This window comes from Falco rusticolus, chromosome 5 (assembly GCF_015220075.1).
Source record: "Falco rusticolus isolate bFalRus1 chromosome 5, bFalRus1.pri, whole genome shotgun sequence".
Lineage (NCBI taxonomy): Eukaryota > Metazoa > Chordata > Aves > Falconiformes > Falconidae > Falco > Falco rusticolus.
In genome coordinates this window covers 79731300-79757996 of record NC_051191.1, presented here as the reverse complement: position 1 = coordinate 79757996, position 26697 = coordinate 79731300, and the positions used below count along the sequence as shown (strand labels likewise).

The window sequence follows — 26697 nt, the reverse complement described above, 5'->3', positions numbered from 1 at the left end:
GGCATAAAAGCCCCCAAATTAAATGCTGAAGCTAAAGAATCTCTCCTGAGGAGAGTTACTAGTTTTCTCTATTTGACAGAATTACACTTCGTGGTGGAAGCTTCCACCACCAGGTTGTACAACCCGATATTCCAGGTCGTCACGTCAGCTTGACCATTCCTGCTGTTGTTTGGCAACTTTTTTTTAAAGTCGTTTAAAAAAATAAAAAAGGCAAGTTTTGTTTGCTATTTTTCATGTGCTTGCCTGCGTTTGTGCTTGTGTGTACACATACACACAAGTACTCCTCTGAATGTTTTTCATGCTGTTTTTAATGACTGCACACTAGTCGTCTGTACACCTCTCCAGAGAGATTTTATTTTTAATGATATTAAATTTTCACAGTGACACATCATATGTGTGTTTGTACTAGATTTAGCTCTTCAAGGTTTCTTCCCTTGTTAATTCCCTTGTCAGCTGGTTCATCATAGTTCCAGGAATGTGGTTTTTTTTAAAAAACAAAACAGGAGGAGGAAGGACTTTGGGAGCTGTAAAAAGCAGGGAGTACTTACTCAGCTATACTGCAAATCAGAGAGGGAGGAAGTATGCTTTTGTGTTTAACTTTGAAGTGTATGACATGACTTCTAACACATAAGTCTTTCATACATTCAGAGTCCTGGTTCAGGAAAACATTTTAAGTATTGCACTTCTTTATATTCAGCAGAGTGTGTAAGTGCATGCTTAGATTGGCACGTGTACACGGGTCAGGCTGCTTCCTACAGGACTCAAAACCAGATTAACTCTTCCAGTGACTTGGTAATACTTTTGCCCTTTACTGCTGAACGCCTACAAGGGTAGAAGGAACGTTTTTGTTTTAACGCTGTGCTTGCTGTATAAGGTCAGCATCTATCAGAGCTCTTTGTCTTGCCTGACAAAGATAAACAGGGTAGGAAGCGCCTACTGCAGTAACAGCAGCGTGAGAGTGGTGAACAGAACATGGGATTTCATCCCTTTGAAAGCTGAGGGATGGTGATCCGCTTTCTGCAGAGCAGGAGAGACCAAGGGCTCTTGGCTACAGCTCAGATGCTGTTCTTGCAGAACTGGAGGAGCTCTTGACTCTGGTTACAAAACAAGGTAGCAGAGGTCCCACAGGTGAAGTAAAATAAGGGAAATGATTCACTCAAACCTTGTTGTTGACATTTAAAAAGCAGTTTAAAAAAAAAAAAAAAGCTTTTCTCCTTTTTTAAGCCACCAAGCTATAGAGAGGATGGTGAGTATCCAGCATTATCTTGCTTAAAATCTGGCTTTTTTAAACTCCATCCTCAAGTTACTTGTGCTTGATTGAACCTCAGTCCAAGCATCCCAGTAAGTTAAGAACAGGCTGTTAACACTCGCAACTATCACTCTAGGGTTATCTCAGGTCTGAGCAGCAGACAATTCATTCTCGGTTTGTTTGTCCCCTTTCCAGATTTGTGAAAGAAAAAAGGCCAACCATTTCTCCCAACTTCAACTTCCTGGGCCAGCTTTTGGACTTTGAGAAAAAGATCAAGAACCAGAGCGGGCAGCCTGGACATATTAGTAAGCTGAAACTTCTGCATCTGGAAAAAAGCAGCGAGCACATGCTGGTCCCAGAAGGTGGGCAGAGCAGCCTCTCCGCTAACCAGCTCTGCATTACCGCTACCTCCGAGATCGTGGAACAGAAGCCGGTGGACTGCGGCAGCACATCGTGCGGGCACTTGTCCCCTCTGGAAGACGGCCCGCTGGTACAGGGCCTGAATGGACTGCACGTCTCCCTAGATAAGGTGGAAGACAGCAACCGCCTGAAGCGCTCCTTTTCTTTGGACATTAAATCCGTATCCTACTCGGCAAGTAGCAACTGTGTGACGGCATCGGTTCAGGGCTTTGCCTCCTCTGAAGACACCCTGGAATACTACAAACACACGACTGCTTTAGAGGGCAGCAGCAAGTTGTGTCAGTTCTCCCCTGTCCAGGAGGTCTCGGAGCAGACCCCAGAAACCAGCCCTGACAAAGAGGAAGCAAACCCTCCCAAGAAACCCCAGAACCCCTGGCAGCTGGATAGCCAGAGCAAATGGCAACACCTGGGGAGAGCCAGTGGCAGCGCCACCACGCAGCGGTCGCTTCTGTACCCCCTTCACCGGAGCGGGAGCATGGAAGACAACTACCGCACGAACTTCTTGTTCGGTCTCTCCACCAGCCAGCAGCATCTGGCAAAGTCTGCTGCTGGGCTGGGCCTCAAAGGCTGGCACTCAGACATCTTGGCTCCTCAGACATCGGCTACGTCCCTTACCAACAGCTGGTATTTTGCAGCCGAGTCCTCGCATTTCTACTCTGCCTCCGCCATCTATGGGAACAGCACCGCTTACTCTGCCTACAGCTGCAGTCAGCTGCCCACGGGCTGCGACCAAGCCTGTGCTGTGCGCAGGAGGGCAAAGCAGGGGGATCGAGGTGACTCCAGGCGAAGCTGGCACGAGGAAAGCTCTTTTGAAAAGCAGTTTAAGCGCAGAAGCTGCCAGATGGAGTTTGGGGAGAGCATCATGTCAGACAACAGATCCAGAGAAGAACTGGGCAAAGTGGGCAGTCAGTCGAGCTTTTCGGGCAGCATGGAAATCATTGAAGTATCTTGAGGGGCAGAGGCTTGTGTGACCGTATCAGAGTTGCTTCCTGCTCCAGACCACTCCCCCAGCGCTTGAGAGGTCCCTGTAAATCTGAAAAGAACAAACTTTGTGCAAAAAGGTGCGGGTGGGGGAGGGGAGAAATGTGAGGCTTCAGTGTGAACGCAGAGACTAGATTAGTATGGCAAAGGAATGGCAAGTGAGCATCTGCCCAAGGAGACCAAGTGTGCCGCTGGGTTATTCTCCTTCCCTTCCCTGGAGAAGGGCAGAACATTTCAAAGATCTTTCCCTGACAGAGGAAGCAATTACATGCAGTGGATGGCAGAACCTTTCAGTGGTTTTTAAAAAGGAAGGAGCTCTCTGGCTATCAAACCCTTTCTCTGGTTCCACTGAAACATGCCCCTACCATCAAAGCTAGTTTTGTTCTCCCCTCCTTACGCCCCACATCTTCACCAGTGCACCTTAGCCCTGACACTGAGCCAACCTCTGGAGGGAGAGACCTTTTGCCTGTAAGAGAGGAGACCGGGAGCGATTCCAAAGGATGTAGGGACTGGTTACAGCAAGGCTGGTCTGAACACAGTTCAGACAAATGTAAATACTGGTGTAACTATTGTTCTAATGGATAGGCTTTAGGTGATTCGCTAGAGAGCTGCTTCAGAGAAAAAAAACAAAAACCCAGTACCTCAAAAATATAAAAAGTAAACTAGGGCTTTATGGCTGCCAGATGTCGGTAGTCGGTTCGTAAGCAATGTGAACAAGTAATGACTGGCCACATTTGATTTTTTTATTTTTTTTTAAAGCTGTCTACGCACAAGTGTTTCAGTTGGCTCAGCAGCAGTTCTTGCAAAAGACAAATGAACCATACTTAGGACTGTTTCCTTCAGTCTTCTGAAACATAAAATAAGCAGTATTTGTATTTTTGATATTAAGCTGGCTTCTGGGAGAGGGGCAGTGGCTTTGGCTTCTAGGCTATCACGGCGCGGTTAACACTTAGGGTGATGGGCAAGAGAAGCGGCTAGTACAGTACCACAACATCCTTCTCTTGCCAATTGACAGTTCAATAGATGGCTGTTGAAGGCTTTTTGGTTTTGTTTTTAAAGCTAAAAATATGTCAGGATGGCCTTTTTTCCCTAACCAAGCAGTACCATATTCTTCATATATTCTTCATATATGGTTCCAGTCACGTGTGGTGGGGGGCAATTCAACCGGTTGGTTTTTTTCCATCCCAACATGGATGGGGACTTGGAGATAGAAGCTTTTCCTTAGTTTTTCTGACTTAATCTGAGAAAAAGTAGTCTGGCTGGCTGCCCAAGGAAAACAGGAGGGGACCACCAGCATCCCATCTCATAGCGTGGTGTGAAAGAAAGGGGATTTGAGAAAAGACAGCTTTAATGGGAAGCCTGCTCACCTCCTGCGCTTGTGGCTCCAAAGGAAGCTGATCCTGGTCCTTGTCCTCTGTCCCAGTGTAGGGTCTTGGCTTCCCAGCACACTGATGCATGACTTGGCTCCAGGCGCTTCTAGCCGTGCTGCTGCTGGCCACTACCGTGTTCTCACCCTCACCACCCTGGGGAACACGCCAGCTCGAGGAGGTGTCGCGTCCCGGCTGCCAGCGAGGCTGTTTCATGAGAGATGAGGCACAGCCCTTCTTGTGTTGTTTTTGACAGTGACCCAGCTGCTTCCCCTCCAGCCTGCCATCCCCGTGGTACCTTGGCTGCGCTGCTCAGATTGTTTTATGTGCACACATTGCTGCAAGAGATGGTGCCAGAGGCACAGCATAAAGCTTCACTCACCCTTCCTGCTCCAACGGGAGTCGCACACATGTTATCTTAAGTCTTTCCAGCACCCCTCAGAACATGTGTATCGGGGGAACTATATTATTTTGTCCCCTTTCAGTGCAGGCAGCTGAAAATTGTAAATCGCATGTAACAAATACTTACTCCTGGCCAACAGCTTTAAAAAAAATTTGTTAGTGGCAAACTGAAGCCCTAATTCAAGTCAGCAGCTTGAGTTATGTTTTGTTTTTTACTGTAAGTTTAGCTAGTTTTTGACTCAAATCTCAGGTTTTACTATATTGAAAAGTGGAGATGATTTTGTCATTGTAACTTTTAATATCCTACAGCGGACTGTTGGAAAAGAGCACTGAAAGCTACAGCATTCATTAACTTGATCCTAAAAAGTGCAAAAGGCACAGAGGGGCAGCACCAGGAGAAACTGAACCCGGAGTCTGTGTTTGTGCAGTGTGCGTGAGACACTAGAAGAAGGGGTGGTCCGGGCAAGGGAAAGCATGTCAGGTCTTGGCTATTCGTTAAAACATACTGCCGCTTGTCTCTGTTTACATATCAAGTGAAAGCAATGACATTACAACTGTTTTCATGATATATACATACTCTGTGGGTGTGTATAAACGCCTGTGTACACAGTTTAGCAGTGCTCCTCTCAGCCAGATTTCAGTAAAAGCTCGTGTCTTTGATTTGAATTATCAGTTAACACAAATCAATCCCGAGAGGCAAAAACAATCTACCTGTCTTTTGTGCTCCTTCACACGTGTGTTCTCCCCTTCTCTATACGTACCAATATGTATGTTTGGGTTTCGTTTGGTTAATCGCCTTCTGAGGAACTGAAATCTGGTCTTCTGGCTCCTCGTGATTTCCAATATGCTACAGTCACTGAATGAATCAAAGCTGGAGGCTCGGTACTGTTAGGGGACGGGTTCCTGTAGCCTTAAAGCCATGTCCTGCACAGGGTGGTGCCGTCTCCTATCTGAACTAGTGTCCTGTACCTGAACAATGCTGGAAATGGTTTGTAGAAGTTTGGGAAGTGGAGGATGCGAGGGGGGGAAACGTGTATATGTTCAGTATGAATATAATGTTCTTTGGTGTATGGCAAGCTGTTTAAGTGGTTCGGAGAGTGAGTTTCTCATCTTGTTGTGTCATGAGCATTACCTGTATGTTATGATGAAATAAAATCAGAAATGGTACCTGTTTATAGAGAACGACTGGGAAGAAGCCTGTGTGCCTCTGGCTGTGGAGTGTGCGTGACCTGCCTGCGGCGTGACCTGCTCCTGAGCAGCCAGGCCTAGCAGGGAGCTTGTCCTCAGGGTGCGCACCCTTCCCTGTGCCTGCGTGCCTCTTAATGGGTAACACAGATTGGGTAGCTTTGGACTGCTTGTGGCAAACAGCAGTGATTTTACAGCACCGGTAACAGTTCAGGCCTCTTACCTGTTCCTGTTTACCCCCCCCCTTCTGCTCCCTTGAACCCCAACAGTGGCACTCCTCTGCATTAACATCTTACAGCAAACTGACACTGCTGTGAGTAAACTGTTCCCCAGGCAGCTGTGCTAGTCTTTCTGAAGCAAGTATTTCAAATCAAGTAAGTTACCTAGAATGAACCCCATGGCTTTTTTCTTGCCTCCCATATTTCTTGTTTGAAGAATAATTTGATTACTTGTTTAAATACTTGCTTTGACTGATTCTGCCAGTCCTGAAGCATTCAGAGCAACTTCTGATTGCTGAGGGAGGGGTATGCCCCTCATTGCTCCTTCAGAAAGTAGCTTATACAGATGTAGCATATATTAAAATGTAATCCTGTGGTAGAATATGGCTGCTGTGGTTATATCCTTAAGATGGTAAAGTCTACGAGTTTGTGTAACAGCACCTTCAAACTCAGGTGCAGTAACAAAACTTTGGGTTTGGGGTGTTTTTTTTGAAGAGAATTTCTGGGATTATGCTTTGAAAGGGAAATGCAGAATACTCTCCAGAAGCCATCATGCCATCAGCCAGAGCACAAGTAACAACAACCTGCATGAGCTTCTGTGCTTACTTTGTACAAATAAAACATACCAGCGGTTACATAGACAGCTGGCATCCATTGCACGGTAAAGCAAGAACCATGCACAATACTAGACCTAAACTGCATCATCTTAGAATCGTGGAATTGTTTAAATTGGAAAAGACCTTGGAGATCAAGTCCAACCATTAACCCAGGACAGCCAAGTCCATCACAAAACCATGTTGCTAAGCGCCACAGCTAATTATAAACACCCCCAGGGATGGTGATTCCACCGCCTCCCTGGGCAGCCTGTTCCAATGTTTCAACACCCTTTCAGTGAAGAAATGTTTCCTAATATCCAATCTCAACCTCCCCTGGCATAACTTGCCGTTTCCTCTTCTTCTGTCACTAGTTATCTGGGAGGAGACCCACCCCCACCTGCCTACACCTGTTTGTTAGCCTACAAAAGGGGTTGACTCGACAATCTTCTAAGATGTACCTGCCCTAGCTTCCCTCACCCTACTCCAAAGTCTGCTTCTGTGAGCCAGTAGGTCAGACTAGCTCTGTTTGTTCCCCCAAGTTTTGTTTTTTGAAGCCTGCACTTTAGTTTTCACCCCTCCTCCTTTTGCCTTCTTCACAGGGCTTGCTCTGCTCTTGTTCCCCCTGTCCCTCCACTCTTGCCACAGCAGCAGACAGCTCTGCGAGAAGAGAGTCTAACTCCATCTCCAGTCAAAACTGAAGAGACAACTGAAATGTTTCTCAAGCATGTCATCAACATTCAATTTTCATTTCACTGACTGCCATTACAGGGGAGGTCACTAGGCTCTTGATGTAACCATCAGTTACATTCCTCGAGTGAAATGGACTGAAAACAGGGCAAACCTCCCCCCAGCATGGATCAGGTAGCCCTATTTTTGAGAGGGCTGGGGGAGGGCGGGTAAGAGAGAGAGAAGAAACATGTAATGATGCAAACTGCTGGTTTTACTAACTGTATGTTCATCAGGTAACTGCTCATTACGCTTTCACTCACAGCACAAATTATAAACCGATTTCTGCCAGAAAGCGGTGATACCGAACACCCAAAACGGTGGCCTGGCACTTCTCCGAGGGACAGCACTGGAGCCCTAATAAGGTTGTCACTGCCACGTTTTATATCTGAAAATACTGAGATTCAGCCAAACTCACCTACCTAGACTTTTTAGTGTCATTATAGCCATATCCTGAGACTAAACACCTAGCCTACCTATATTTATTCTTCAAAATTTCTGAGAAAAGCAGAGCTATTCCAGTACTTTTAGCATTATAATACAATACCACTGTTATATTATACACACAAAACCACAACTGGGGATTCAGGTAAGAGGACAGTGTTCACAATACGTCAGCTTAGCCTAGCACCAGCTCTCCCTTTGAACCATGCCTACAGAGAACTTTTTGGCCCTCGGGCCCAAACAGTTGCTCTGAGGCAAACTGAAGTGTTTCTGCAGTGAAGCTTCAGCTAAATCTGCACTTTGAGAATATTAATGAGAGCCACCATAAATAGAAAAGGGAGCTATTTCTAGCCTTCTGCAACAGCCAGCCCTCTGGGAAGGGGCTGCTTTTCTAGCATATAAAAGGCTGTAAAACACTTTTAGAGCCTCGGCGCGTTGGAAGGGATTGTTCGCTTTGAGGTATGGTTTCCAGCTGCTGTTTACAGGGACCCTCACCAAGCTCCACCACCATACAAAGCCAAAGTGTCATATCGTACAGGCAACAATCAGCCTGGGGCATCGGATCACATTAAAAAAAAAACTAAGAAACAAACAACACCCCACCCCACCCCCCCTATAAATTTGCCCCTCTCTTCGTTCAGCACCCCCTGGGCAGCAGGTGAGAGTCCATCACTGCTCTGCTTTCCCAGTGCCAGCAGAGAAGTGTTCTGTCACAGGTACATTCACTTACTGATTTTCTAAGTTTACCAGAACAACCTGCTTCCTGCAGGAAACACCTCCATCTTGGGATCTTCTCGAAGCCGGACTTCCCTAAGATCACCAGGTTTCCAGGAGATGCTCATGGCGTTACAGCAGGCTCCTGCCACCTCCCATGGAAGGAAACATGCACTGCGCAGCCGTCATAAGGTACTTTGCAGATTACAGGGTTGTTAATGCCTCTCCATGACCAGCTTGCCAAAACGGGCAGAGAAGCCCTTTTGCAAGGGCAGTTGTAAGCTGTGCTTGGAAGTTCTCCCTAATCCTTCTCTTCATGGAGTAGCTGTTCACATACCCAACGTTCTGACAGAACCTACAGCAATCCTCGTTTATTTCTGGTTGTGTTACAGTAGGTCATCGTATTTCACTACCTTCACAGCTTCCCTACGAGGCCAATGCTCACTCTCCATCCGTTAAAATACAAAGCTTTTAAAAAGACAAAAAGGGTTGTTTTAGGCAGCTGACTGTCCTTTGAATGCTCCCCTGCCATGCCTTAGAAGGATTAGCTCTGTAACGCTGCATGCGTGCTGAGCACACCCATCACAACCTCAGTCCTACCCTGGCTTTGGGGACCACTGGGTGAAAGCTGTTCTCCTGTGTCACCTCGCTGCGCATCTGGCTGTCCCGTGCAGTCTCACACTGCCAAGCAGTTAAAACTGAACGGTGGCAGCTGAAAGCAAGCCAACAGCCCCCAGAGAAGTACCACAGACCAGCTGAAAAGAGGCTGAACTTTGCCCAAAAGTGCAATCTGCCCCATTCAGTGAGGTGTGAAGAATTGGTAGGAGTCGATGAGCCCCCAGCAGGGCAGGGGCCACCCTGAAAGCCAGCCTGCCCAAGGATGCCCAGCTCTAGTTCCTTCTACGATCCGGCAAAGAACTGATGTAAAGCATCTGCCAGGACACAGTCTCTTTTTTGACAGGGATGTAAGTGTGTGTGTGGGAGGAAAGGAATAGGAAATACTTTGCTGCTCATGTTCAGCGTTCCCACTGAACCTTAGGAAAGCCGCTGGGTGCACACAAGGTGCAAGGGTCCTAACAAAACAGGCAGTGTCTCACACCACAAGTGCTTTGCACAAGGAAGCTTCAAGTCTTACACAAGTGTCCCGAGTCCACCAACCCCAGACCCTCCTCTTTACCTTCAATATGCTACCAGCACACAGAAGGCAGGCAGCCAGCTGAACTATGGTCTCACCTCACTGCTGGCAAGTCACAAGCATCGCTGCACACATCATTTATTTAAACAGGACATCAGTGCCAACCAGAATTGGGAAGGCACCAAAAATAACCCCAAAATTAATTTTCATTCCAGGACATATGTTTCCTTACAGTCCCAAGGCAGAGGCAGTCCCGGGCAGCCGAAACTGGCCATCTCCGTGGCACAAAGTGGGTCCTGTGTACAAAGCAGTAAAGCTAAGAAATGACCTTTCGCATGTGTAGTGTCCATAGACTTCAGAGCAAGAAGCGATGCACTGTAAATGGATATTAAGCAAGGCAATCAGAGAAACAACACACTTGGAAAAGAGCGGTACCAAACGTTTTAATGCTGGAGCTGTGGAACACGTGGCATGTAGGGAGCTGAAGTAGAGCAAGTCTGCAAACAGGATAACCACCCATAAACCAAAGAACACTCAGCCACAAGGCTGGTAATCAAAATACACCCTGGCAGCTCAGGAATGGGAGGGACATTACAACAGTACTTCTGGAAACCACTGGCACGCAGACCGAGAGAGAGGGGCTGGCTCATGCAATGATTGGGCCTGTGAAAACGTGTATTTCTACTCTTTCTGTGTAAAAGCTTAGAGGAGGGGGAAAACACACTTTAAATATTTAAATATATTTAAATATATTTAATTTTAAATACATATATTTAAAAAACCCGCCAAAATCTCTTTTCTGTCCCCTTCACCAGATCTTCACAGAAATTGCCCTACAGAGGTTGGCACTTTAGCACCCTGTCAATGCATTAAATTACAAAAAACAATGGAAACAACAAAGCAAACCTCTTCTGCCCGTGTAGTACACGGAGCGGTGTAGGATACAACGAGCACCAGTGGCAGCACAAAGAGGGGGTCACAACAGCAAAGTCAGGGTATGAAGCAGAGCAGCTCAGGCCAGTGGGGAACCACAGACCCAGAGACCCCAGCTTTTCAGGAGACTGCGTATCAAGAAGCTTAGCCTATACCCCAGACCACACACCACCTCAGAAAGCAGAAAAGAGCAGAAACGTTTGTTTTCAGTGGAGCACACATAATTATTTTCTGTTCATAGCACTAACTTCGTGGTAGAAGTAACAGCTAGCACATTTGGGAGAGATACCTGAGGCCTTCTCCAACAGTGTTTGCCTTGGAAAAGGAAATTCATTAGCAGAAAGGTAATTCCAGTCACATCTCAAGTCTCCTGCTAAACAGTGTGAAAGTGAGTGAAGCAACAGTCTCACCTTGAGCATCACCTGCATCCGAGATGAAGCTGAAAGCAGGGTACAGAGCAAAGCGAACAAGGAGCAGCCAAGCAACAAACAGCAGCTCAGGACGATGAGGCAGGAGATGTCTTTCCCTCAAGCGAGAGGGCCAGACTTACAGTTAATGAAGCCAGTGACAATGTTTTATTTAAAACTGTAAACCATTGTTTGAGAACAGTTGGAGGGTGCACTACCTTACAGTACCCAAGACAAGAGATGATCACCTGTGGAATGAAGGTGATGACCTGCGTGCTTTGGAAGAGGTCAGCCTTTGCGTTTTGGCTCTGATTTCTTTCTAGTTAAGCTATTCTGTTTTGCACAACCTACCCTTCCTGCTCAGAAAGGCCCAGCAGCATATCCACAAACTCAAAGGCCCGTGTTTGTAGGAACAAGCACTTTCGCCCATTATCAGCCCAGTGCCTAGGTGTTTTACCACAACCGAGGGAGGAACGGATTTGTAGCCCTCGCTCCTGCAGCCTTCAGACAGGAATACTACTCGCTTACCCTCATTAGCACTGCAAGAAGCAATGCTTTGATCTGATACTTAATAGCCTAAGGCCAAATGTCTAGAAGCTTTACAGGAGAGAGCATCTGCAGCCTAGCCCCTGCCTCAAGATCCAGCATCGGGATCTTCCCACCAGTATAGGCTTCCAGCACACCAGGGTGTGGGATATCCATGATCCTGTCTGGCAGACAGCTGAATGTTGCACATTCTAAACTTCCAGACAGCATCATCTGGACGAAGAGGACAAAAACGCCTGCGGCCGCTATTTAAAGCTGCTGAATATTTTGGCGTGTCTGACGGCGGGAGGCAGAGACATATTCCATGATGGACAATGAGGACCCTCATGGGCACAGCCACGACAGGCAAGTTTTCATGGGTTGTTAAGTCCCATGTAAGCTTTTAACAAACAAGTTAAAATACTGCAGGACACGAGGAAGGACAGACACCTGTCGTTATATCCTGTGCAACAGCATGTGCCTATGTATATACAACTATGGAACAACTCTGTGGTGGAAGCAGCAGACAACGATGCCCACTCTGCTGTCTTTTCTAGAAAATCTCCTGCTGAGTTCCTCGCCCTCCCTGAAGCAGTCAATCGCCCTTCCCAGGCCATCATTTTGAGCGGCTTCATTTCTATGTGACTCCGCTTTCTGACCGTGCTCAGTGGGCCCTGGGGTCAAACTGCTGCCGTGGTTCAGATACGCACCCAGCCTGGCTGCACTCTGCATCACAAACATTCACTCCAGGCCACACGGCCCTTGGGAATGCAACAAGAGAACAGCCCGTTGCTTCCTGCCACTAGGCATTAATTAATACTGTCAAAAACGTACTGCACTCTTATTCCCAATGCTCAGAGACAATCTTTTGCTGATTAAGTGCTCTTAAATACTAAGAGGTATCGAAGCAAGTCACCTTTGGCATGTCACTTAGCCTTGTGCTGTCCTGGAAGATGGGCTGTCGCTGTCTCAAAGAGGACTGTCCTCACCACTGGCACTGCACTCCTGACATACAACAGTCCTTGGGGTCCATGGGCACACTTCAGCCTCCTCACCAGCAACAGCATCCTGGGACTAACGTGACACACACAAACCTACCTTTGACCCAGCAAACCAATGGCTCCTCACTTCTGGTTTCGTGCTCTTTCTGCTGCAGACAAGAGCTGCCACGCAATGGCAACACAGGCTGTTAAACGCTATTTCTAGATCTGTAAATATTTTTACAGCAGCATGTAAAATACACCCCTGTTTTATACAGGGAGAAACCAAAGCTCGGAGAGGTGCTGCAAATTGCCTGCAGCTAGCAGACCAGTGGCAGACTTGGCAACCAACCCGTCTCCTACGGGCCAGCCCAGCACCCTGGTGGCGCGGACACGCTGCCTGCCTTCCAGCAGGACCCTCCACCTGGGAGAAGGCAAGAACGTCCTGTTGCCTTTGGAGCAGCTCGCTGAGTGCGGTCCCAAAGGGCCCTGTGGTTTCAGTCGTTAAACACCGTGCTCAGGCAAGCTCTTGGCATGCTGGCAGCTAAACCAATGCAAAGACCCAAAGGACCTCATGTCTCTTCCCTCCAACTCCATACACCTGAAGGTGAAGAAACAACTGCATCCCTCTGGCAGAAAAGACAGCACCAAGATAACTGGAGTGTCCCAACAAAAGTCAAAAAAGACACCTCGTGTCCAACTTTGGGATGTAAAGTGAGCAGGTCGGTGCCGGTGCCTGTCAGAATCACTGTGCAAGGTAAGGGACACAAAATGGCACCAGCTGGGACACGGGGACATTGTTAGGGCAACGGGGAGAGGAATGCTAAGGCTTGCTTAACATTAACAGACATACGTATCCTTTACAGCCTCATAAATTAGGGAGCTCGTAAAAACAGGAGGCTCAAGGAGGACATGCCAAAACCCTGCCATGCAAACCATGTTAATTATGATAATAGGCAGATTTTAATAAGCCAGTTCCTGGCTCCCACACTTTCACCTATAAAACACACATATTTCCAAGGCAAGGGGATCTCAGAAATACCTGCCAGCCATCTAATCGCCTAAACCCCAGTGGCACAAAAACCATGTTAGAGGGTTTGTCACAACCCATATCCCTTTGAATTTTTCTATTTAAAAAAAAATAATAATCAGATGAAAAATAACTCCTCCTCTGTAAACTCCAATCCAGTCACAGCAATGAAACAAATGTCTCGGCACAGACGGTGGTAGTGGTAAAGGAGACAGGAGGGCAAGAGGAGGGAGATGAAAGAACGGTAAATCATCTTCTCCAGACGACGGGACTGGGGAGCTCCTGGATTCCTGGCTGTGCAGTTCTGGCAGCTGACACTGCTCTTCCTCCAATGCCCTGGCAGAGAGTCAGGCAGCACTGCTGCCTGCTTCAAACATCTGCCAGGCCAGCCTGTTGGAAGCGCATCTGTGCTGAACTCTGGAGCGTGGAAGGTGAGGAGGGGAGCCGGCTGGATCAGCTATGACTTTAGCTCCCGGTCGGGTTTCATGCTGAAGGGCTCCAGCCTCTCGCTCTCCGGCAGCATGCTGTTCAGCCGCTCCATCAGCGGGATCGTCTGGTCGATGCCCATCTGTATACGGCGGAGGATGGCAGACATCTCATTGACCTTCTGGATCTGCTCTGCATACCTGGCATACTTCTTCTGGCGCTCCTGCATGAAGCTATAAAGGTTTTCCACAGAGAGGTCCATCTGTTTAAAAACAACAAGCAGAGCAAGATGCATTAGGCCAACTGTTACCACAGGCCTTTCAGCACACTGTCTTTCCTAAAAGCGGCTGAGAAGCACCTTAGATGGCCCACTGGAGATACCAGCCAGGTACAGAGGAGCTGCTCTGTAGGTACGTAACCAATCTGCCATGAAATGGGATAATTTATAGCTGTATACCAGGGAGGACACATGACCACCTCAGTTCTACACCCAAATACTGAGTATTTGATCAGAAAATTCTTGGTTTTTACAGGGTTGAAAGCAAACAGGCACTGCCAAGGATTTCCCAATAAACCATACACATATCCTCCAAGTTATCCAAACCCAGAGAACTCGTGGCCTCTGCCTACACCTGTTGTATATTTTCAGTGGAGATCATTCACTTGCTAGTGCTAATTTCATCAGCTTAGCCACGTTACTCTGTGACTAAGCCATGTCTATTATGACCGTCATCATCTGGAAAACTTCTGCCTTGAGAGAGACCCACAATGGATTGCCACTGTCCCTAACTTCCCCAAATCCTAAAAATAAAAGCGTTATGAGTGACCCCAGGAGGGACATTAAGTAAATCAGCCGTGCAATTAAACACGGTAAGTACCCAAACACATCTCGAGCATGATGACAATGACAGGAACTGCAGCGCTATTCCTGCCATTGAGTGATGAAGACAGCCTTTATAATTCACAGCCCAACTTTCTCTTCAGCCAGACCTGCGCACCCCAGGCGGGATTCAGCCGATAGCTGCTAGTGCTATATACGCATCAGCCAAGTTAGACAGTTCAAGCTGCTTCATCCATTGTAAGACACACTGTATATCCAGAGAGCTCGGTAACAGGTCTGTTCCAAGCCCTCAAGCGCACACCTGAACCTCGGTTGCTTCGGCTCGCTGCAGCTGTGCTCGACAGCCACAGTTACTGCAGTGCACTGGCTCTTCAAACTGGTATGGCTGAGCCGTGGGCACACATCCTGCAGCCACGCTCTGCCCTTGTGGGAGGCAGTCCCCTCGGTTGGGACTTGGTGCACACCAACAGCGGCTTCCAAGTGAAGGGCAGGAGGACGCATGCCGGCCAGTTTTAGACCACTGCTGCCTCTTACTGCCATTTTTCCAAACCTCTCCCATCTAATTACCCTCAGAGGAAGGAGGTCACTGCTCGAGATTAGTCAGCTCAGGGAATTGGTGCTGAGAACTCCAGGTCTACCAGAAAGCACAGGTTTAATCAACACCCCTCACTGTGTCACAGAACCAACCCATTCGGTGGAGGACAGCAACTATACCTGCCACCAGGGACAACACAAATTTATTGGTGCAGTGCTAAAAAAAACCCACAACTGTGCTGACCAGATCACGACAGCAAGAGTAATCCTCACCCAGTACAGCCCGTGGCTGTAGGGAAGAGCCTGCAGCAAGGGGAGGATTGAGTAGAAATAGTGCAAAACTGGAAGGGGCATCCCTCCCTGAGGAGGGAAGTCCCACCAGACAGAGAACTACTGTCCCACTGGTGGCAGTAGGGTTTGACACTGGGGGAAAAACTGGGGCAGATGTGTTCGCTGAAAGATGTCCCTTTCAAGCCCTGGGGAAGAGGTCAAGTCCAAAATAGTCGGACAAGAAAATCCTTTATTGAGAAACCTAAATCACAAACAGCATTGAAAACAAACACACAAGATTCTGCTGAACTGTCATGGGGAATAGGAAGCGTTTTTTTCCCCCCTATCACCTTCATCAGAGCTGGATAGAGTACCAATTAACCTTTTATGTTGTCTGTACTTTCTAGTGGTCTCAGGCTGAATTCTTCCTCTTTGCTGCTGTGCTTTCCTGTGAATTCCTCTCTCCACGCTTTCATGCACGGGACAAAATAAAAACCAGCAGAGCAGGAAACTCCAAATAGAGTGGAAACAATTTAAGCCTACACAGGGGTTTCTATTAAAACCCCAGCTTAATTTAGTAGCTTGGCGCTAGCTCTGTAAATTGGAGTGTGTAAAAAGCAGACCACCACCAGGTCTGCGTGGATGGAAGTAAATTCAATCCAGCGCCTAAAACCATCCTACCTAATGAGAGACAGTGGCGTGGAGTGGCAGCCAGTCGGAAACCTGCCAAAAGCCAGCATGCCTCATTAAACTGAGCAGCACAGGGACCCAGGCAGAAACCTCCTCTGGTGCTGAGGTTCTCCTCAACAGGCAGGTTCTCCACGTGGCCTCACAGTGATACGCAAGAGGCAAAGCTCACACATACCAAGCTCTGGAAAAAACAAACAAAACAAAACAAACCACCAAGAAAAAAACACCCCAAAGGCCCCCTTTTCTCTCCATTCCAATTATTTCTATCTGTTGACTTTTAGGATCCTTGTGTAAATACCAGTTATGTCCACTTACTGGAGGGGAACCTGGGGAGAAGCTGACCCGCAAAAGGAAGATGAAATGCAGTGTGGCCTTCCAAGCTCTTTGCTACTTTTGGACACATTCACAATGGCTATAAAAAAAGCTGCCTCACAAATAAGAGAAAGGGTGGAAGTGAGCGTTTCCTATGGTTTCTCTACACCTAGCATTCCAGTTTGCCTGCTGCAGGAGGCCACAGCAGCTGCACGGCCAGCAACACAGCAAGGAGGGCTGAAGCTGAGCAACTGTGAGGAAAGGTCAATTTTCACTCAGACTGAACCTGGTCTTTTTAACTTGGAAAGAAAAAAAAAGAAAGAGCTACGTGTTAACTCCTGTATGTAAATGCCAATGCCTCTTTGCAGCTTTTCTTGAAGCAGGCCTAAATACACACTTACATCCTTCCTGCCTCCCCCCGCTCCGAGCAACCTCCTCCAGTGCCAGACCTTGTGCTTTTACCTCTCCTGGCAGGCAGTCCCATTCCTCTGGCACTCACGTGGAGCCTTCAGTGGCAGGACTCAGAGGGTCAGCCCTACAGAGCCACCAGAGAGACTAAAACTGTCCTTTCGGAATCTGCAGTGAACAGGGAATGCCCATGAGAATCTGCTTAATTCCCAAGTACTTAATTCCATACAGTAGCAATAAAAAGCATCTGGAGAAGGGGAGCTTAGGCAGAGTCTGCTCCCCTTGCCTGCAGCCAAGGCAGTCTGTGATTTTCAAGACACTCCCCAGGGTCAGATGAGTGAATTTGCCTTCTCTGAGCAGTCCCCAGCAATTCACACCTCAATAACACGAGGCCCTGCCACATTCTCTTCTGGAAAACACTCCGGTCTCAACCTTCTTGCCCATCCCTGGCTGAGAAGCTCTCTGGGAAAGCCCAGAGAGACACCGCAGAGCCAGCAGCACTCCCACTGCCCTACAACCATCTGAAAGTGTTTATCTGAGCCATTGTTTCTGCTCTGCTTGCTTCGAGCTTCCTGCCGTGCCAGGCTGCTACAGCTGCGGGCAACTGCCCCATCGGCAGGTCACCACCCCACACCCACAAGCCACAACAGATGTAAAGGTGTGCTGCCACCAGGCCCTTGATGACTCCACCACCACTGAGGCTTCACCACCACCTATTTCTCCTTCAGACTCCACCACTGAGTAAGCTGTCATCATCCTCAGCTTACAGGTACAGAAGAGTTTGGAGAGTTAGAAGACTGGACCTGAAGCCTGTTCAGAAGCAACAGAACAAAAGCAGAGGAACAGAGCCCAGCATGCAACGTCGGGGTCCTAGCTCTTGTCAAAGCAAGAGGTTCTGCCCAGCCTGGTCTTGAGGAAAAAAGATGTGTTCTCAGTCAAGGGGTGAAAGGTCCCAATGCACATCTTATTTCTTCCAAAAAAGAATTCCTCCTGTTAAAGCAGCAAACCTGAGGCTGGGCATGTCCACAGTAGAGGACAGGATTCTTTCCCCTTCCTACATTGAAAAGGACACTAGAGTTTTTTCAGTTTTTCTTTTTTGAGTATAGTATCATACAAGCAGACAAGCCTAAAACTCACCTTCCAGCACAATGTACTTTTTTTGTACAGCCAGTGACATTCAGAATTTGGGTCTGTGTCTGCTTCAAAGCTCACGACTCCTCCATGGATCAGAAGCAGCAGGACACTAATTTATGCCTCAGCTTCACATTTTAAACATGAAATGACATCTACTGAGCTTTTCTTTCTTCAAATGAAAACAGATTCGTAATTACTTCCAACAACAGTGCAAGATGGGTATTTCCCCACTTAAAAGGGCCCCAGCACAGCCCCTCCTGCTGCACCATTCACATTGTCAACCAGTAAGGGCTCGCAGCCTCTCCTCTGCATTATACAGGCTTATTTGTAACACACATTGATGGAACACAAAAACAATTGAGGGTACTTTCAGACATCTTACACACCACAAATTCTTGCATTCATTTTAAAATTCTTCTTGGCCCACACTGCCAAGAAGAATAAAGACATTAATTTAGCCCATAAAAAGACTGAGGTCAGCACTGGACACTGCCCAGTTCTTTTCAAGAGTCCATGCTGAAAACAAACCAGTACCCTATGTATACCTCTTACCTGGCATGGTGTTACGATGCCTCTGTTATGGACATGTAAATGTCCTGAGCTCTTGGAAACAGAGGTCACATCTTGTTAGTTCAATGATTGAGAATGAAAATTGTAGCTAGACACATTTCCCCTTGTTGCAGAACAAGCAAATGCAATCAGAAGTTCATTAAACTTGGAATCAGGTTTCTAGAGAGGCACCGCTGACATCCATAACAAAACAAATATATCTCGTAAGAGGATGCTGTGTCATTCCAGCTTCTCCACTCCCTTCTTAAAATGCCAATGAGCCAAGCAGTTTTGTTCCCCCCCACTCAGCAACAGCCTTCAAGAGCTCACATAGACACCCACTTGTCCTGTGTCCCTCTGCCCTAATGATTTGCTGCCAGCTCCCATCCTCTATGGCTGCCACTCAAAAAACACAGCAGTTAAGGTGCAATCCTTATTCCAGAAAGTTCACTTGCTAGAACTGTGCTCCGAGCACAAGCGGCCTCTGCCTTCACGTTGTCAGGTGCCTGGCTGGAGTTAAATGAACTCCTTCCTACAGCTGCACAAAAACCACATCAGAAAGTGACAGGCGGTAACATGACTGCATGCAATATTAGTCACGATGTGCTGGTGTGAAAATACTTTTCAATCAACACACTTAAAACTGAAGACAGCTCCTCTTTCTGTACTGCTTGAAAAGAAATGTGCTCAGTGAATGGCTTTTTTTTTTTCCCTCTTCCCCTCTCTCTTTGATAATGTCACGCAAAGTTAGCACAATAGATCGTGATGACTTCCTGATGATGGGAACATCCTCTGTTTCTCCCACTCATTCCACACACTGGTAACCGATAAGCTTACTGGGTAGTGAAAACAAGAGTCACCCAGCCAAGGATCCCACGTCCCTCTCTTCAGCATCTGTCGTGTACCCTTCCTCTAACGCCACTGCCAGGTAAACAATTTTAATTTGTGTTTAAGTTTTGCTTTTCACATCCAAGACTGAATCCCATGCCAAAATATTCCTTTTACTCCCTCTGTAATTTGTTATTGCTGGAAAGAATTGCCAAGGGTCATTCTGTCTAAGCATCGCACAGATCACAGTCAAGTTAGAGAACGAAGAGTAACCATTTTAACTGGCTCTAACACAGAATTTTAGTAACATTGATATCAATAGGTACATCAGGGCCTTTACTTCAAAAGACCTACAGCTAAATCCATACGTGGTCCCTTAGAGCTATAGTAGATACCTGGTAGTATAAGATAGGCCGCTGCACCTGCAACATCAAGACTTAACTACTTTGGGAGGCCTTGGGTTGCACAAAAGAATTCAGAATCCAAAAGAATAAGAGGGTTCATTCTTGAAATTAGCTTTTCCACCTTCATGTAAATCTTTTCCTGCATATTGTGTTATTGGAGAGGATACGTTTGCTGCTGCCACACAGTCTGACCTCTGCAGCCCACGTTTCCCTCGCAGCTCCAGCTCGAGCCTTCCCTGCTTGAGAGCTACCAGCATCCCTCTGCCAACTGGCAGTCCCCCAAGCTTAAGTTATGACTGCTATCACTAACTGTTGCTAAAAAAAGAGTCCTAAAGCTGCAATTAAAACAATACCTACCTCTCGCCCAGCACTAATGAACCAGTCGACCTCCAAGCACTTGAAAAAGCGGGGACCCACTTCACAGAGGTGGGAGAAGATAGACAGCAAAGCCCAACAACCAGCAGCCATCTGGAATCTGGTGCTGTAGATGCTATAGCCAGCTCTCCAGCTTGGATACATCTCGTATCACAGTCTTGTTCTACTGGACTTTATTTACTTATATTCCCTTCAACACCACAGCTACTTATCATCTTTCTCTCTCAAAACAGCTAAACCATAACATAAGCAAGTGAAACTCAGGGCACAGTTTCACATTACACAAAAGCCAACGCAACCTCAGGCTGCAAAGCAGCAGTCCCACCCTCCTCCTCCAAATTAGCTGCATGATCACGGGCTCAGTTCTGCATCTACGTCAGTGGGGGAGAAGAAAACAAGTTTGGTCTTCCTGGGCTCCCCCTTCTTCAGTGGTTTGGTCTTCTGCCCCATCAGCTTGTTGGACTGACCTGTCAGTCTGACAGTCACAGAAGAGGAACGACCACCATGCAAAGAGAAGCACCATCTCTCCCCACTGCACATGTTCCTGCATCCTAACCCGGTGTTTGCTGTGGTTGTGTCAGACTTTTAAATGCACAAGAAGACTCTAGGCAGGGGGGGGGTGTGATGATTAACTGATTTTATCAGTAAGTTTTCTAAACTGTCATCAAGAAAACTTTATAGCAACTTCTACTTCATTGACTTCAACTAGTAAGAGCAGTTTTTTGGAGCTTTCAATTGCTGCTTTCGTAGAACAATCTACATCCACCTAAAAAGTAATCTCCAAAATTTATCATGACTAAGAAATGTTGTGTTACAGTCAAAGTATTAGAAATGCTTCTGTACCTTTCCTAAATGATAAAGTTTAAGAAAAATAAATAACAAAACCACACCCAGACAATACATAGGATTAATGAGCCTGTGTGTGCAACATCCTCACAAAACCTCTCTTTTGTGGAGTACAACTCCACAGAAATTAAGAAGAAACTCCTAGCCTGTCTTTAATTAGCTGTTCCTGGAGGAAGAAAAATCTGTATCTGTTACAGAGTGATCTGTTGCCTAAATGATAACTTGCACAAGTCTTATTTCAGCTACCTAAGAATTTGCTACAAAACACAGCCTTCAATTCCCTCATTTCCTGATACACTGCTGCCATATTATTCATTCAGAACACTCCTATATCCAGCCAGAGCTTGAATATTATAGGACAACAGAACCTGCAAATGTTCTTTACCCTTCGGGCTTTATTTAATCATAAATTTCAGTTCTGTGCTTTCAACATGCCAGAATGATTAGCTTTAAGCCAGTTGGTTTTCCTATCAAAAATAAGATTTTGAAAAGGGATGGCCACTAACATTAATGCGATATTTCTGAGAACACACCAACGTTCTCAATTCAGACTAAAAATATGTTATCTAAAATAGCCAGCATCATTACATTTGCAAGGCATCTGATCTAATGATACTATTTTCAGCTTCACACTTGGGACCTGACAGCTATAGGTCTTCTCTTCCAGACGCTCTACAGAAAGTCTTTCAAAATTTTTCAAAAGGGGATGCCATCTTTGCCACATGCAGTCAGGGTTTGATACACTAGAAGAAAGCATTTTCTAGGAGAGAAGACTAATTGCAAAGAAAAAGCTCTTAAATCTGTTCTCAGGGAATGCAAAGGAGCTGAGTTTTAACCATTTCCTATAGTCTGTGAAGAGGCAAAAGGATTATCTAGGAGTCTCGCTTCTTTTTGTCTGGGCAATTGCAGACAGATGGGTTCAAGCACCCTGCCACAATTACACAGGCAGTCCAGCACATCTAGTTGCGCCAGACCTACCTCTCATGTGCTGTGCAGATGGTACACGTGCAAGAAGGCTGAAGCGTGAGACACACCCAGCAGTCAAGAGTCAGGGATTTCTGGACATCTGACAGCCCACATGAAGCTTTTGCCCTTTCCCAGACAGCCACAGTTCTCCTATGAAAATCCAAATCAACTTCTCACCAGGGAAACTCAAAAAGTACGTCAGCTCTAACAATATTATCTATTGATAATTTGAAAAAATTCTGAAAGATCTTTTTAAAGCTCTACATAAGCTCTTTCATGTTCAAACAGAATGCTAAATGAGCCAAGTACATCCCAGCGATGATTAGAAGGGGAGGATCTACTCCTTCATTCCCAGAAGAGCTACTTTCAAGGCGGACTCCACCATGCTTCCACAGTGCTGAAGTTCAAATGTCCCAGCACTTTTCAGGAGGTCCCAACATCTGGTAGTAAGTCTCCAGCTTCACAAAAGCCTCAATGAAATCCTGAGCACTGTACGTACTTTCTATAGCAAGCTCTTCGGAGGCTATAGACTATTGTTAAAAATACAGTAACAAGTGTACATACCGCCACCAATGATCCTGACAGAAGTTCAGTGAGTGAGTAGTGGAAACTAATCCACTCTAAACATTCATTTTTATCATATTGAGCTGCAATACCTTCAAGTTGCACAGAAGGCTGAATATTTCTCTCTCCTCATTTATGTCTACAAATGGATCTTTAGAACAAACTGATCAAAAGAGAGAAGGCATTTGAAAATTTACACTATGACCTGGCAGAAAAATTCAAAATGGAAAAGTAAATAGTTCATCTTCAGTTCTCATGTAGCTTAGGTCAGGCATAATCAAGAATTAAATTCTATGGACTGGATTAAGCAAATGGAAAGGCTATGACTCCAGAATCCTTTCTGACCTTAAAAACTCTGATCATTTCCTTGCCATATACTGCTGTAATGTTGATTTGTTTTAGAACAACTATCTGAGCACCTTTTTCAGCTGAAATTAATCTGACTTGGGTTATCTTTTAGATAGTTTTCCAGTACCAGCAATTGCTCTTCAAATACCTCACTTTCTCTTCTGGTAAAAAAAAATAAAAAAATCATACTTTTTGTCCACTACACCACAGTTTGGCACAGTTCATACACCTGATTACAGGGTGTTCTACCATACTATAATTCAGCATTTTATCCAGGCTTCCAGAGGTAGATGACACATCCAGTCAGGAACAACGCCCACACAAATTAATTACTAGTAAATTATATGTTTCATACCTCTAGAGCAGTGTTGAAATAATAGCTAATAATGTTCTCATACAGAAAGATTCATGCCCCAATGGTACAGAAACATCAAGGAAACCCTGCCCTTCATAAAAAGCAAGACTGACAGATTACTTGCACTAAGGCTTTGTAATACTTTCAACACAAAGTCATCTCTGCAGAGATGACATCTGATTGTTATCAAAATGCTAATTATACAGCTGCTAACAGAAGGTCAACCCCACTCCCCCAGCCTACCACCTTTGCGTCTTTAAGTCATCAATGCAACTCCAAATATTTGCAAATAATACTGGTTAATCTATCTAAAATGAACATCAAACTGCTGAACAGCTTTCAGCTAACATTCCTGACACCTCCTCCACCCCAACTCTCACTAAGGGGTAAACACCTTGAAAATTTCAACTCAACATTGAAATAGGAGGCAACCGTTAAGAACAAAAGTCTGTAAAATGACTTTTTTTGTATCAACACAATCCAGCAGGGAGGGAGAAGACCATTCACAATCTACATTAACCCCAGACATATTTAGAAAGAGAAATCGTACCATTTTTGGTCTTCACTTGACTAAGTCAAACAAGTAAAGTTTTTCCAGGTTCCTCCCCAAGGTTCTCCACTCTCCAGGCATCCTTACAGCCCTTCGGTTGTACTAGACACTCACCTCCCTTGAACACAATGAGAACTGCACACAGCGTGTCAGACAAGATCCCCTCTCAGCCTTGTGCAACAGAATTCAGTATGTTCCTGTTTCTTGTGGGACTACCTTGTGTCACACAATCCAGGGGGATGCTTGCTTTGTACCTCAGATCTGTTTCATGCCCAAATTCAGTATCAAGTCTGCTAACCCTGGAATGGACTTCAATACTACTTTCCTATTAGAAGATACTGAAGATCTACAGTACTGGGGGGAGGGGGAGTTGGTTACTGCTGTTTGGGGGGGTTTTCCACCTGTAGAAAACAAGGCTAGAAAAAGAAACCAAATGTCTTAGTTTATTCAAGCTGCGAGAAGAAAATTAATTCCATTCCTTCTGGCACCTAATAATCATAAACTCCATGCACTAATCCTTACGAAAGCATTAATATAAGGCTTAGCATACTAGACTTCTGATCTTCAGTGTTAGTCTCTTAAACACCTAAATTCTATAGTAATACAAACCTTTCTGACTGCTAGGTGCTTGTTTAATTTTCTGGTCTTCCTTGGAAATTTGGTGGTGGAAAGGGTTCCAATTTAGACCTTTTTTCAAAATGTGATATGAAACCAAAGCACAGGAGAAGGGAACATGTTTGGACTGATTTCACGTATATTCTAGGAGCAAGGGACTGGTCTTTTTTATGGCACCAAATGAAGCAGTGCATGTTAACGCAACAGATTTCAGGCCATCACAAGGGCAAGCAATCTTTCCTCTTCCTTAATAACTGCTAGATCACATCATAAAGTTCATGTACAACAGAGCACTGGCCATCTGCCTCAGGCATACACAGCAAGACATCAATGCTATGTATTAACAGTAACAATTGTGAAACTTTTCAAAAGCTTTTTCCCATTTTGATGCTGGCTTGTTAAGACATCATCCCACCACTTGAGAATTCAAGCTACTTGCATGTCAGGCTGGAGAAAAATGAGCAAGATAACTAAAAGACATGAATGTACCTTCCAGTTTAACAACGCTGCATGTGTATTTCTGCATGATGGTGCCGGCTGAGTTAAGATTCCAGTCTTTATACATAACACTTCATCACAGAAGAGAGAAGAAATAAAGAGCCTGATAGACTGCCACAGTCCTCATCAATCTCCTAATTCCAAGAGGCCAAAGACTATATTTAAGGTACCGATTACTTCACAGAACACTACGTTCCCTAGCTTTTCTGAAAAACATGGCAGTGTGGCATTAAACTCCTTAAAAATACAAGTGGGATTTCAACACAGGTTCTTCCTCGTTTCAGAAATACTACATTCCAAGAATTCTCAGGCCTTTTTCTCTGGATTTGGGGCATTGCTAATTTAAATCTGTGAACCAAAAGGTTCAGTTTTGCTTGCAAGTTAACACGGACTCATCTGGAAAGTCTTTATATGTTGAGTCAAAACTAAGCACGTCTCTCTTTTTCCTTTTGCCAGCCTTGGTTTAACAGGCTTATTTTTGATCCTCTGAGCCCTTCCTTTCAATGGAACGAAAGGTAACTTAGTGGTCTGATCCGTATGAGCACATGGACCTTGAAGCAAAGCCCTGAAGTTGAAGAAGCACTTTGGACTTGGTAAGGCCATTCATGTTTTGCTGGCCTAATTCAGTTTAGTCAGAAGGTGCATCATTCTCATGACTGAGTCTTGAATGTCTGCTGAAAACAAGTTTCAGAAACTCAGTTTTGGTATCACCTACAGGGAAACCATAAGTAACAGGAATGGCAACAAACGTCTTGCTCAGCAGAGTACTCAACCAAACAAAACCAAAGATCAAGCAAAAACCACCTCCACAGAACTTCCCCCTTAACTCCATTCTCTGAAGGGACACTGTGACCGAAGCATGGCGAATCCCAACCACTCCAAACCTTTCTGCTCAGAGACAGACAGGGCTAAGAAAAGTGACTGTGGTGCATCACACAGTAGAAACGAAGTGTGCTTGCAGCAGATACACACCCTGAGCCCTGGTTAATGGGTGCAATTGGATGCACTGCATCAAACCAGTCCCCAGCCAGGCAATGTCCTTCCAAGGTTTCTGGCCCAGGATTCATTCATTCCTGGTGATGGAACAGCCTCCTGCACTTAAGCCTTTTCCCTTTACCACCACCTTCAAAGTACTTTGCCCTTTTATCTGCACCAGGGAATATCAAACCTTTACAATGTGTTGCTACCCCTGCCAGCCCTCTCTCTTCTAATGAGAGGGGTTCAAAGCCACAGCCCCTACCATAGCAAACCCACCCTTCCCTCAGGGTGGAACAAACCTGTGTTGATGACCTCTGCAGGCCACATTCCCCAGCACATTTTGCCACTAGGTGACAGGTCTCTTTGATAAAATAAATCTCAATGTCATGGAAACAACGTAGTTGTGATAAAGGTCAAAAAGCCACAAGACATTCACAAAAAATAAACTGAAATTCCTAAATCCCCAAATTACTGGGCATGTTTTACATCACACGTGGTGACAGGAGTGGCTGAATCACAATTTATGAGTCTTAAATGCATGGGATAAGCTAAAATGTGCTTGTATATAAAGCTTGTGTTTAAAAGTGCTTTTCTTGTTAGTCTGTCAAATGCACTAAACTTGCTGCTTATAGAAAATAATGATTTAACTCCTATGCATAATTTTAAACAGCTGAAAGATATTGGGAAACACTATGCAGTGTATGTGTGGCTTCAAATGTTGTTTACTTGCCAAATAGTAAGGGATTTATTTCTAGACATCTTAACTACATACTAGAGAAGCCCATTACAATTACTTTCTGCAGCAAGCTGGTAAAGAAAGAACACAAAACAAACAAATAAAAAAGAAAACCATACACATCTTCTGGAATATTTGTTCAAAATAATGAGCTATTC

At 45.6% G+C, this 26697-nt stretch overlaps 2 protein-coding genes across 14 annotated transcripts in view; one reads left to right on the top strand and one right to left on the bottom strand.

Annotated features, from left to right (window-relative positions):
- Positions 1–5596, top strand: part of DUSP16 (dual specificity phosphatase 16) — a 70337-nt gene extending 64741 nt beyond the window's left edge. For all 12 annotated transcript variants that reach the window (XM_037390002.1, XM_037390010.1, XM_037390000.1 and 9 more), the window contains one exon: positions 1445–5596. In XM_037390002.1, coding sequence (XP_037245899.1) covers positions 1445–2621 — 1177 coding nt within the window. In that variant the 3' untranslated portion in view covers positions 2622–5596. The remainder of the gene's footprint in view (positions 1–1444) is intronic.
- A 4259-nt stretch (positions 5597–9855) lies between these two features.
- The window catches only part of BORCS5 (BLOC-1 related complex subunit 5), a 78205-nt gene continuing 61363 nt past the window's right edge, over positions 9856–26697 (bottom strand). For both annotated transcript variants that reach the window (XM_037390014.1, XM_037390015.1), the window contains exon 4: positions 9856–14000. In XM_037390014.1, coding sequence (XP_037245911.1) covers positions 13770–14000 — 231 coding nt within the window. In that variant the 3' untranslated portion in view covers positions 9856–13769. The remainder of the gene's footprint in view (positions 14001–26697) is intronic.